Source organism: Phallusia mammillata, chromosome 2, assembly GCF_965637545.1.
Source record: "Phallusia mammillata chromosome 2, kaPhaMamm4.hap1.1, whole genome shotgun sequence".
NCBI lineage: Eukaryota > Metazoa > Chordata > Ascidiacea > Phlebobranchia > Ascidiidae > Phallusia > Phallusia mammillata.
In genome coordinates this window covers 2,188,598-2,200,613 of record NC_137253.1, presented here as the reverse complement: position 1 = coordinate 2,200,613, position 12,016 = coordinate 2,188,598, and the positions used below count along the sequence as shown (strand labels likewise).

Here is a 12,016-nt window from a genome sequence, read left to right as displayed (position 1 = left end):
TTCTAGAGTGACGAGCACTCTGTGCCCAACAGTGCTGAAAATACTGTGAGTAAATTATAATTAGCGGAGAATGTTGTCTGAAGAGTGAAATGCGTGAATTGACGCATCATGTCGCCGAACTGCTACAGTGTAGCTGCAGCGCGTTTAATTATGATTCAACAATTGTTAAAGAAACGTGGAATTATAACTCACTAGTAGACGCGCTGAATAAACGATTTCGACATACTTATGGCCATAGGCGCCGAGTAGGCGCTACCTTGGGTTTCTAGAGTACGGTGGCGGACACCGTGGAAAATTTGGGTTGTTTGTAGCGGTATCATACGGAACATAGTATAATATAAAGAAAATCGGGAACTATTTGCTTTAAACAAGCGTACCTCAAAAGTGTAACCTGTTTTGGTTGCTTACGACGTAAAACACACAATTGTTTGCAAGTGAATGAAATGTTTAGCCATTACTGTTTACAATGCTATTGTGCTGTAATAAATGGTTATTTTAGATGATACACAGCAACAACAACATGAACAAACATTTTTAAACAGTGCTAAACAAATGATAAACGTTACAACAAAGTGTGCTAATTAACCATTATTTTAAAAATTCTCGTTTATTATGATTTCGACGAACGTTGCATTTTTTTGAAGTTTGTTGGGCTGTGAGTTTGGACGCACGCATTAGTGACGTCACATGAAATGACGTCATATTTTAGGTCCGCCACGTTGCATTTTTGTAAAACTCGGCGCCTATGCTTATGGTAGTTGCAGCCATTTGGAGATTGTTGTACTTTTTTTTTTTTTTTTTTTTTTTCACGGGGTTCGAACCCAGGACTCTCCCGGGGACGAATCCCGATCAGGTTTTTTTTATGAATCGGCGTGCTGTTGATGGGCACGCCCCCTGGTGGAGCTCGATCAACGTTGGAACCTAGCACAAGGTGTCGCTAAAGAGCATGTTGGTGACTCGCTGGAAATCTTGACGTTGGTCCAGGTCGTACGGGAGGTTGTATTTGTTGTGGTCGTTGTTGGTGATGCAGCAAACGGTGGTAATGTATTAGGGTGGGTTTGACCGGAACACGAAATCGGTCGGTTTCGCTTTGTTTCTGTAGATTAGCGGGATCGTACGGTTGTTATGACGACATGAAGGTTTTCGCAATCAAAATACTGATTCACTTCTCGGCGCAACAAAAAGCAGGCGTATATTGTGAAACGACACCGAACTCGGTTTAGGCCAGATACAAACACAAAGACTTTTCCTGGCACAGATGCAAACTCAGGCCCAAATCAAGCACGTGTTATTCAAATTTGCTTTGCTGAGCAGCAAAGAGACAAATTCGCGACAGAATCGAGTTTTAATTTTTTTTTAATTTCTCTTGGGGTCTGTAGGCAAAACTTTGTTGTTTAATTCTCCAACATTAACGTTTTGTCCTGATTTGCAAAAACCAGCAAAGCATGGCAAATCTTAATTTAGTTTTTAACTGCTAACTTGGTTGGTTCAGCAGTAATGATTCAATGTGACTTGGCAGTTAGGAGTAAGTGGAATTGCAACTTATTAGTGGTCGCGTTGGACAAAAGATTTCCACAAACTAGTCAGTCCCGAGCTACTTTGGAATTTCATGCTTCCGATGGATGCCTTCGGAGTCATGCGCAGATTCTGCGGCGCTCGATAAGTTTAAAAAGGTCATCCCACCCTTTCCTTCCAGAAAGCATAAGAATTTTTAGTGCGGCAGTTTATTTTCTATTTTATTTTCTAGCCTTTTTATCCGCTTTTACTTGTTTTTCTTGATGTTTGGTTTTGCACTTTATTTGAGAATGACGTAAGGATTGTCGAAACTGGAGATTTTTACAATTTATTGGCTTGTCTGTTTCTTTACAAATAACAGATTGCAAAATACGAATTATTTTGTTTGATCCGAAGACATTAAGTGAAGCCGTGGATTTTCTATTGAACATTTATTTATATGAAAAACCTCGATGCTTTGACTGGCAATCACCAACAACCGGCAACGATCTTTGCCACTTGTGTGGAAAATCTGGTCACTTGAAACGAAACTGTCCGAGTTGTTTCTGGTGGTCATGCATAAATACGGCAATATTTAACATTTATACTGGTTTTATTTGTGGTTTAAAACTTTCAAGTAAAAGATTCAGTTGCCGAGTTACGTTCTCCTTTACTTTGTCTTTCACTTCAGCGTGGAACGTTTTCTTCTCTACATTCTATCGTTGTACGCTCTGGTGATTTCAATCCGCAGTCTCAAAACGAACAAGATAAGGTTTTTGTTTCTCCGCTAGGTGAAGTACTGAGTCGTTAAACTTGACTAAACCATGTTTTGCTTTGCACTTGCACTTAACCAAGCAAAAATACCCATAAACTTCTGTCGTGGGAGTTACTTTCCTTTAATAAAGGAAAACAAAGAGACGCAGTTGCAGTATCACAATTTTCATAAAAAGTAAAAAAAAATCAAAGGTTTGTGAAAATAAATGACTGAACCTGACGACAAGCGATGGTCTTGCCGGACGTGCGTTGATCCCAGTTACTTTGAGATTATGTCACATCCGTTTTAAGTTTTGCGTTTTTTCTCAACCCCCTTTTTTGTGCCAAGCCTATTGAAGGCGTCATGTCGAATCAACCGGCCTCCCAAGCATTACCACAGACCAAGGCATGTGGTGAGATTGCGGTGGGAACCAACGACAGGAGCCTATCCGGGGCTGTTTCCAGTGGAATTTTACGTGCTTACCTGTCGCGTATAGGGCTTTTGACAAATAATAAAGTCAGTGTCCTATATGTTACGGTTCAGTTATAATTTCACTGCATAGAACCCACACATAAATCGTAAATCGGTGCTGATAATGTGACCACGAACAAAATCAAATACACCATTCATTCCTTTGGAACTGTGGAGAGCGCGTCGAAAATCGAATCACATCCACCGTTGTCTGCCTTTTATGCTGCACGAGTCAGCTTCGTAAACGCTGGACAAACTGCGCATGTCCTTTTTGTAGTTTAAAATGTTTTTATCAGCACCTTGCTTGACGCACAGCTGCATTTGTTTAAGACAGACGAGTTTTTGTGCGTTTTGTTAGATCGTTTTTGTTTTTATCCCAACAAAACCTTCAGTATTTCGGATACCGAAAAAGAATTGCAAATATCTTGTAAAAACAAAAGCGAATTGCAAATATCTTGTAAAACAATAAACTACAGCGATTGATTAAATTATTGCTTGCTGCAGAAGATGAATGTAAATATAAATAGGGAGTTTCCCTACAGGGGAATTTATATTCCCAGGAGAAGTTGTGGAACACGAAACAGGGTGCCTTCGAATACTACAGGTGCGCTAGGTGCGCTAAGTGCGCTTGGTACCTCGCTTGGTAACTTTTTTCGTGAAACATAACTTAAAAATAGTGCAGGTAACTATCTTTGGTGCGATCTGTTTTGCGTTTTTTTGCGGTCCTGTTTTATGCGACAAATCGTAAATACTGCAGTTAACGTTAAAAAACGCAAATAATGCTGGAGTGTTACGATAGTCCCAACACACCCAAAACCCTGAACCCTAAACCCCAACCCTAGTCCCTAACCCTAACCCTAACCTTAAATACAGTACCTACAGCATTATTACGTTACGTCGCAGTAACTACAAGTTTACTCGCTTCAAAAAAGGTTACCTGCACTATTTTCGGGCTTTGTTGCATTAAAACAAGTTACCTGTAGTATACCTAGCGAAGTGCCAAGCGCACCAAGCGAAGTACCTAGCGGACTAATCGAACTTAGCGCACCAAGCGCACCTGCTGTTTTCGAAGGTACCGCACGAAACATGAGAGTCTGGCAGCAGAGACTACTGAGCACTACTACTCTGCTGGTTGCAAAGGACGAACCTGGTTGTGTTTGACCGAATCACGTATCTGGGACTTTATCTTTACCGATTTCATTTGCTCGCAGATAGTAATAAATTGGGAGGTTTAAAGCCAGCGCGCGTGAAATTCAAGACATTTTTTCTTGCAACGAATTTTATGTTGGTTTACATTAATAATTATCAAGTTAATAATAAGCCAATTAATTGTTACAAAAATACCTACTACAAAAATGTGCAAAAAGTCTTTGGCGAGAAAAGTTTTGAAATCTTGAATTTTTGAGTCAAAATTGCAGGATTGTACCTCTTTGAATTTTGTTCATCTGTTTTTCTGTTGCTTGCATTTGCCCCAAATTTAGTTCAATGTTGGTTGTTGTTGCAAGTTAGACTTTGAACTTTAAATTCAACACAAATCTACTCATATTTACGAACCTGTACCTCATGACAGACCACAGCTTGTGGTTTTGTCCAGGCTTTACACAATTGTAATCTTAAATTTGATGTTAGATTAGTTCTTAAATTAGTCACCATGTTTAGCAAACGGAAAACCTTTAAAACAAGTATAGTTATCATATCAATATTATGCAATCAACCATTACTCTGATAAATTAGCTGCAGTACAGAGATAAACCACTGTGTTAGATTGACAACAGTTTTTGTGCATATTTGTGCTAAAATACAACTTCCTATGGTGATAGGTGGACAGTTACCATTAATTTGTTTAATTTACTGCTGACCATGTGTGGCATTGAACTTCTAAGTGTTATGTTATAATTTCAATTGATGTTCATGTTTATACCACTAGATGTCACTATGCAGTCAATTTAAGCAACCAGGTTTGATAAGCTAGTTGCTAAACATTTTCCATCTCTGTTAAGCAATGAAAAGTAATAAAAGCTTTTTACTTTTTAGGTTTCGAATGCTCAAAGTTGGTTTGATTTAACATTCTCATTCGTTTTTAGATACTTTCCACGATTCACAAAATATAGCTGTAACATTGTGCAACTTTAGTTCAACCTGGAACTTGATGAATTGGTGAAAGATTTTTGTTGGCAGCATCATTTAAGTCATCGACTTTTGTGGAAAAATACAATGGCATCTTCAAGGTGAGATTTCATGGAGTTTTATCTGTTGTCACATTGTACAACTATTTGTCAACAATTTTTAGTATAGTAAATAACTTTGTCCTGTAGAATATATGGGTTAACCTGTAATGTCAGTTTTTAAACAATGTCAGTATAACATGGAATTTAGACGGTTAAGAAAATACATCATTTTGCAGTTTTAATTGTTTTACCAAGTAAGCTCCCCTTTTACCCTATTAACCTCTAACATGGGTGTAATTAGTAAACATAGCTCGAATTAGATTAAATTTTGACAGTTGAGTAATATGTCATTTTTAGGTTTTGTTTGTTAAGTTTTGCCCTGCACCCAGATTAGTTAGTCAATTCGCCCCTTAAAATGGGTGAATGTTTATACAATATCAATAAAATTTGAACAGTTTGCAGCATATGCCGTTTTGAGTTGTTGATTGTTAAGTTTTACTAATTGCCCCACCATTTACCCCACTAACCCCCACAGTGGCCGAGTTAAATGCAATTTGGTTAGTTTGTAGCTCAAATAGCATGATAATTTATGCACAATTTTTCATCACTGTGTTTAAACTCATACCACAAAAACTTATGTCAAATGTCAGTTATATCAAAAAATGCATTATTACTACTTTGCATGTGTGGGGACCCATAAGTTTTAGCTTGCAGAAACAAACCAAGGTGATAGAAAAGTTGGCTGTTAAGGGACCTATAAAAATAATAACTATACATAAAAATGTTTTGAAAAAGACCATAGTGTATGTTCAATGGCAATATGTGCTAAGCAATCCTTCTAGTTTCTAGCTGATTTCAATTAATAAGAAAACTGACTGGAATATTTGTTGTTGTCGACTGATTGAAAGCCGAAGAGTTTTGATATGAGCTGTGCAACTTTTGGAACATTTTTTCATTGGTTCTTTAAGTTTCATGACTTCGCGATTTTCATATTTGGGAGTACAACAATGAATGCAGTTAACATAACACACCCACTGCCTTGGTATAATTTTTTGCACCTTATTAAATTGTTTGTTTTTTTAGTAAAAGCATCCAGGATTCAATAACGAAATCCTCCAAAGACGCTTTTCACAGAGCATGGAAAGATATGGACATTCGACTGAAGTCTCAGTTTCTTCGTAAACTTGGCTTTTGCAATTTTCAAGTTGACAAATTTTTGAACAATAATGACTTGGATATGTATCAGTTCTGGAAAGGTAAAAATAATTATTTAAGATTTGGTTGTCATCTATTGCCACTACTTGTTTAAAAACGAATTTTCTAATAAATAATATGGCTTATATGTAGGAAAACAAATGGTAATGGTTAACTTGGTTACTGCGTACACATGGGTGTGCGCTTTGTGCAACTCAGCACTCGTATTTTATGGTAACAGTATTATGACACCAAACATCATAAACATTTATGTGTGTCAATGTCCAACAGGATTTCTTTTCGTGGTTTCTTTTCCTGTTGAACCCAACCCTCTTTCCCTAACATAGGTGGTTAGCTGATAGGTCCCAACTTAACTGTATCCACCAACGTGGAACCCCCCCCCCCCCCCAGTCTTAAAGTCCTAATGCGCCAACCTCAATTTCTAATGTCAGACCTTGTCACATAATGCTTGTGGTAATGGTGTATCTGCAGCGCATTTATCATCTTTCCTTTGTCACACTTTACAAAGTTACAATGTTGGGACGTTATAACGCGCTCGGTAAAATAAAGGTTGTCGCTCTTTTGTATTGGTGAAACTGGGACAACTAAACCCGCAGTTTTCATTGACCATGTTTTTCTTTCAAAGTGATGAAATGGTTTTATATTTAACCCGTTTGAAGTAGTGGATAGTCAATGTTAAAAAGGTACTGATTTTGTTACAAATTTCATGTAAAAAAATCTGGAAAAGCTACAAAAACAACTGATTAATGAGTTTTATTGAAGACTTTGTGTCATTGTGTAAAGGTTTGTCAATAAATCGTAATAGTTAACTTGGTTAGTGTGTACATATAAGCCCAGGCACTTTCTCGAATTCAGCAATGAGAATTTATGGTAACAATGTTTTGAGAGCAAACAGTATAAAATTTAATGTCTCAATGCAGTGCATAAAGCAAGGCCAGCTAACGGTCTTTTGTCGAATTGGTAAAAAAGTCACTTTTTTGTATTGGTTAAACTTGTTTAATTAAACCAGTGTTTCTCCAACCGTTTTTGCACCACTGCCTTAACAGCTTGCTGATTTCAAAATGCTTCTTTGAAACAATCAGTTTTTAACTTTAATTTTTTCTCAGAAGTAAATAATGAAAATACATTTTACCTAATTGCTTATGTTGGTCCAATAAAGTGATAACACTCAATTATAAATTTTATTGTATTCTGCCCATACTTATTCATTTTCCTCTTTATTATTACAAATGCCCTCAGTGGTCACTGCATCAAACTGGCTAAACAACATTAAAACCCTCTTTTTTGCTCATATGAAATAAACTATATTTTATATTTTTCAAAATATTAGGTGCAAATGGAAATGATTGGAAAATATTTGAACTTGTACGAGATGAAGTTTATTCCCACAAACAAAATGAGAAAGTTGATCAACTTTTGGCTGAAAACAAATCAAGAAGATTTCAAACAAGTATTTAATTAGTTTTACATCAGCTTTCAATAGTTAAGTTTTACTATCAATTGTTATTTGTCGATGAATTGGTCAATACCTTTTCTGTAAGTTTAACATTTACAGTAATTATGGGTCCCCTTCCCTGAAGGGGACACATCTTGATTTCACTCTGTTTTTTTCTTTTTTCTTTTTTTTTTCTTTTTTTTTCATTTTTTTTCTTTTTTCTGCCGAAGTTTGTCCATGCACTTTTGGCATGAAATCTTTGGTGGATTTGGATGAAACTTTCACAGATGGTAGATATGGTTATGTAGATGTGCCATTTGCTTCGTTTGATTTAATAACCCCCGTATTTACCCCGCTAGCCCCCAAAATGTAAAACGTTTTTGCATGTTGCTGCGCACCACAAACGAAAAAATTCTGTGGAATAACAGTATAGTAAAGGTACCAGAGACTATGCTGCTTGTGTTTGTGCATTACTTGAAGGGCGTTTTTGCACATGCCAGTCAGAGGGGTGATAACATCCTTATGACGTCAGATGTGTTAACAAATGTTGCTAAAAACACCTCCAGTGGCCAGAAATTTAAACATTGGTCGATTTGGATAAAAAATTACACAACTGATGATTGGGTCATTGTAATTTCATATTTTTTACTTTTGGGTGTAGAACCCCATTAGTTGCCCCACTAACCCCCTAAAATGGGTGAGGTTTTTAAATGGTGTCGGAATTAGATGAAATTTTGACAGCTTGTAGAACTTGTCATTTATAGGTGTCAATTGTTGTATTTAACCCTGCAGCCCCAATATTTACCCCTCTAGCCCCCTAAAATTGGTGAATGTTTTAAACAATGTCCGAATTGGATAAAATTTCAACAGTTTGTACAGTGTGCCATTTATAGTTGTCTATTGTTTTGTTCAACCCTTTGACCCCAACATTTACCCCACTAGCCCCCAAAATGGGTCAATTTTTTAAACAATGTCTGAATTGAATAAAATTTAGACAGCTTCTGGAGTGTGCCACTTATGGGTGTTGATTGTTGTTTTACCCTGTAGCACTATCATTTACCCCACCACCCCCTACAATCAGGTGCAATTTTAAAAGGAGCTGATTGTTGTGTTTAACCTTTTTTCTCAGACAGAGAAAAACCTTGTATGAATGGAATGAATATTTAGTTATCTCTTGAAATGCATTATTTACAACTTTGCATGTGTGGGGACCCATGAGTTTCTGCCTGCAGAAACAACCAATGTTATGTAGACAGTAGATAATATGGGACCCATTATAAAATAAGTGTAGGAAATATGGTAATGTTTAAAGTAGGTTATAATGTATATGCAATGGCAATATGTGCTAAGCCACCCTTCTAGTTGTCCATTCAACTCCTGAGGTTTTTTAGTTTTCAATTTATTACAGATCGTGAAATTTCTTGGTTTATTTATGGATTTTGTCGATTTTATTCTGATGAGAGCTTTTGGAAAGACACGATTATTCGACGAAAGTTTCAATTACAAGATTCTCAGTTGACAGAAATTGAGAGTGATTACAAGGGAAACGTTGCAGAAAGGCAATATCGCATGATGATGATATGGATGAAAGCAAACAAACTAAGTAAAACAATCTTTGAAAAAATGTTACATTTAGTCCTAACATTTACCCCACAAGCCCCTAAAGTGTAAAACGTATTTGTTTGTTACTGGGCAACACAAACGAAAGATTTCTTTTGAGCGATAGTGTTACAAGGGCAACCAGTTGTATTTTGCTCGTTGGTGGGTTGTTTGGTCGTCGTTTTTGTGCCATGGCACTTAGGGGCTTGTTAACAGCCCTATGACGTCAGAAACATTCACATTGTTGCTCAAAACACCTCTAGTGGTCGAAATTTTAAACATTGGCGGATTGGGCTGAAATTTTGCAGTACTATAGACCGAGTCATTGTGGTTTTTATATATTTTTTAGTTTGTGTGTCGAACCCAATTAGTTGCCCTACTAGCCCCCTAAAATGGGTCAGTTTTTTAAAACGTTAAATAGGACATACTTTAAACAATACTTGGGATGAATCTAACTTTATAGTTTGTATTGTACATAGTATTATTATTTAAGCCCAGTGCTGATCACTGTGTTTTACTTTACAACACCCGACTTTCTCATGGTTATCTCTTGAATTGCATTATTTTCAACTTTGACCCATGAGTTTTTGCCTGCAGAAACAACTAAAGTTATAAAAGACGATGGCTAATATGGGACCCAAAACAAAATAAGCATAGGAAATATATTCATGTTTTAAAATAGGTTATAGTGTATATGCAAGGGCAATATGTGCTAAGCCATCCTTCTAGTTTCGAGCAATGTTTAATTGAAGAATGGAATATAAAACATGTCATCTGTTCAAAAATAACATTCAAACTGGGTTAAATTCATACCTTTTCAGAAACAAGATAAAAGTGTATTTATTATCTTCAAAAAAAGAGAAACTTTTTTATTTACCTATGGTTTACTTTTTTTCATAGAGAATGTTGAGAAAGCAATCATAAAACTGAAGAAGCTTCATCTTGAGATTCCTGAAACATTTTCTCCAACATCAGAAGCAGGAAGCTCAACTGGAGAAACAGGTTCATAATGTTGCAATGAAAGGAATTTTGCTGTTTATGTGGCAACTACACAACTTGCAAGTTTGATTTAAGATGATTGGTTTGAAAGTAGGATGTATATAAAGTAGTAAGTTAAACGGTCCTTTTCTGCTAAATCATGTGTTAAACTCATTCAGATCCAATGTATTCTGAACATGATTCTCCAGACATAAAACGTCGCAAGACAGAAACTGAAGATTCAGATTCTGAAAGTTCAGTAGATTCTATTGCAGAAAATAAAGTCAATAAATTAGGTTTGTAGAAAATTTGTTCCTTGCAAAAATTGCAAGGTAAGACAATTTTTGTTTCCGAACTTGTTGTTTGGTTCAAATCACCTATATTTCGAATCACCTTATAAATTTTGTTTACATCTAAAAAAGCACTTACAGTGCATGTCACCCTCTAAAGCTCTTATTTTTTATCCCATCTGATTGAGCTGTTGCCTTTGCCCACAAAAATAAAGTCTTGCATTATAAAACTGCTTTGCTGACTGACTTTTAATGCTTGACATTTAAGTTGTGTATTTTTCACAGTTGACACCACAGTGGAAAACTTACACCAGCATCTGAAGACAGTAGTAGGTGAAAAATGTGGTAGAGAATATGGAAGAGCAGTGGAACCAGTTGATCTTGTGCTTGTAAAATATACTGGACAGAAAGACAATGATCCTGAAAAGCAACGGGAAAAATTAGCTAGAGTGGTAGATGAAGGAAATGAACTGAAAGTAGACATCACAATTGAAAACATGTTTGAAAGAGCAAAGATTGGAGCAGGAGGCCTTAAAATACATGAAAAGTCAGTTGGTTTTGTTGGTGCAGTTGGAGTGGGAAAGAGCACATTGACAAAAGTTTTTGTGAAAAAAATTTTAGATAAAAATATTCTTTCTTATGCTTCTTTTGTGTTTTACATCGCAGTGGGCTCCGTCGACCTTGAGCAAAAAATAGATTTATTTGAATTTCTTTTCTCATCACTGATTGCAGAGGGAAATCTTTCAATAGATAAAGCAGAAAAAAAGGAGCTGATTAGTTTTGTCTTGCGGGATCCCAACACAGTAGTAATCATTGATGGTCTGGATGAAGCTAAAACTGAAAATTTACATTCATATCCACATGTATCACCATTTAACAAGTCAAAACCAATGGCTCTATTATATAACATTCTAAATGGCAACATTCTCAAGAATGCCTACAAGTTGGTAACATCACGAATTACTCAGTTTATTGATGCTTCTCCAGAATACAGACCAAAATTTGTTTTAGAAATTTTGGGGTTAGCCCCGAATGAACAGCAAAAACTTGCTAGGTGTGTATGTGGTGAACAGTTTGACAGAGTTTGGAAAATCCTCCAAGACAACCCAGCTTTGTTAGAATGCTGTGTAGTACCTGTCAACATGCTTATGGCTCTTAACTTTCTGTTGGGAAGAAGAGGAACTTCGGGTAATATCACACTCACAGGTGTTTACATTGCAATGTTGAACAGATACATTCGTTCAAAGCATTGCTCGTTTGAAAAAGGCATTAATGTGGTTAAGAAGCTATGTGACTTGGCATTTGATGGGTGGCGAAAAAACAAGTCTCTGTTTTCAGATGAGGACTTAGAGCAGTTTAAGATTCCATTGGCAACACAACAAGCATTTGTCAATGCAGCTGTAGATTTAGAGGATGGTCTTGCAATTCAGATTTTGCAACAAGACAAAGTTAGCTACTTCGTTCATCGCTCCTGGCAAGAGTTATTGGTTGCACTCAGACTTGTTCTGTTTATGCCTCTTAAAGAGTTTAAATCTTTCCTTGAAAATGCATTTGAGTCTGGAGATTTAGAAAATGTTGTAAAGTTTTGTTTCGGCATATGCAAAGATAATGT

At 36.4% G+C, this 12,016-nt stretch overlaps 1 protein-coding gene across 2 annotated transcripts in view; it reads left to right on the top strand.

The window, feature by feature from the left end:
• The first annotated feature begins 4,811 nt into the window (after positions 1–4,811).
• The window catches only part of LOC145213389 (NACHT, LRR and PYD domains-containing protein 3-like), a 29,856-nt gene continuing 22,651 nt past the window's right edge, over positions 4,812–12,016 (top strand). The window contains exons 1-5 of one of the 2 annotated variants that reach the window (XM_080081641.1): positions 4,812–4,947; positions 5,971–6,143; positions 7,433–7,552; positions 8,946–9,140; positions 10,037–10,138. In XM_080081641.1, coding sequence (XP_079937767.1) covers positions 4,934–4,947; positions 5,971–6,143; positions 7,433–7,552; positions 8,946–9,140; positions 10,037–10,138 — 604 coding nt within the window. In that variant the 5' untranslated portion in view covers positions 4,812–4,933. The remainder of the gene's footprint in view (positions 4,948–5,970; positions 6,144–7,432; positions 7,553–8,945; positions 9,141–10,036; positions 10,139–12,016) is intronic. The other variant, XM_080081643.1, reaches the window with a different exon arrangement.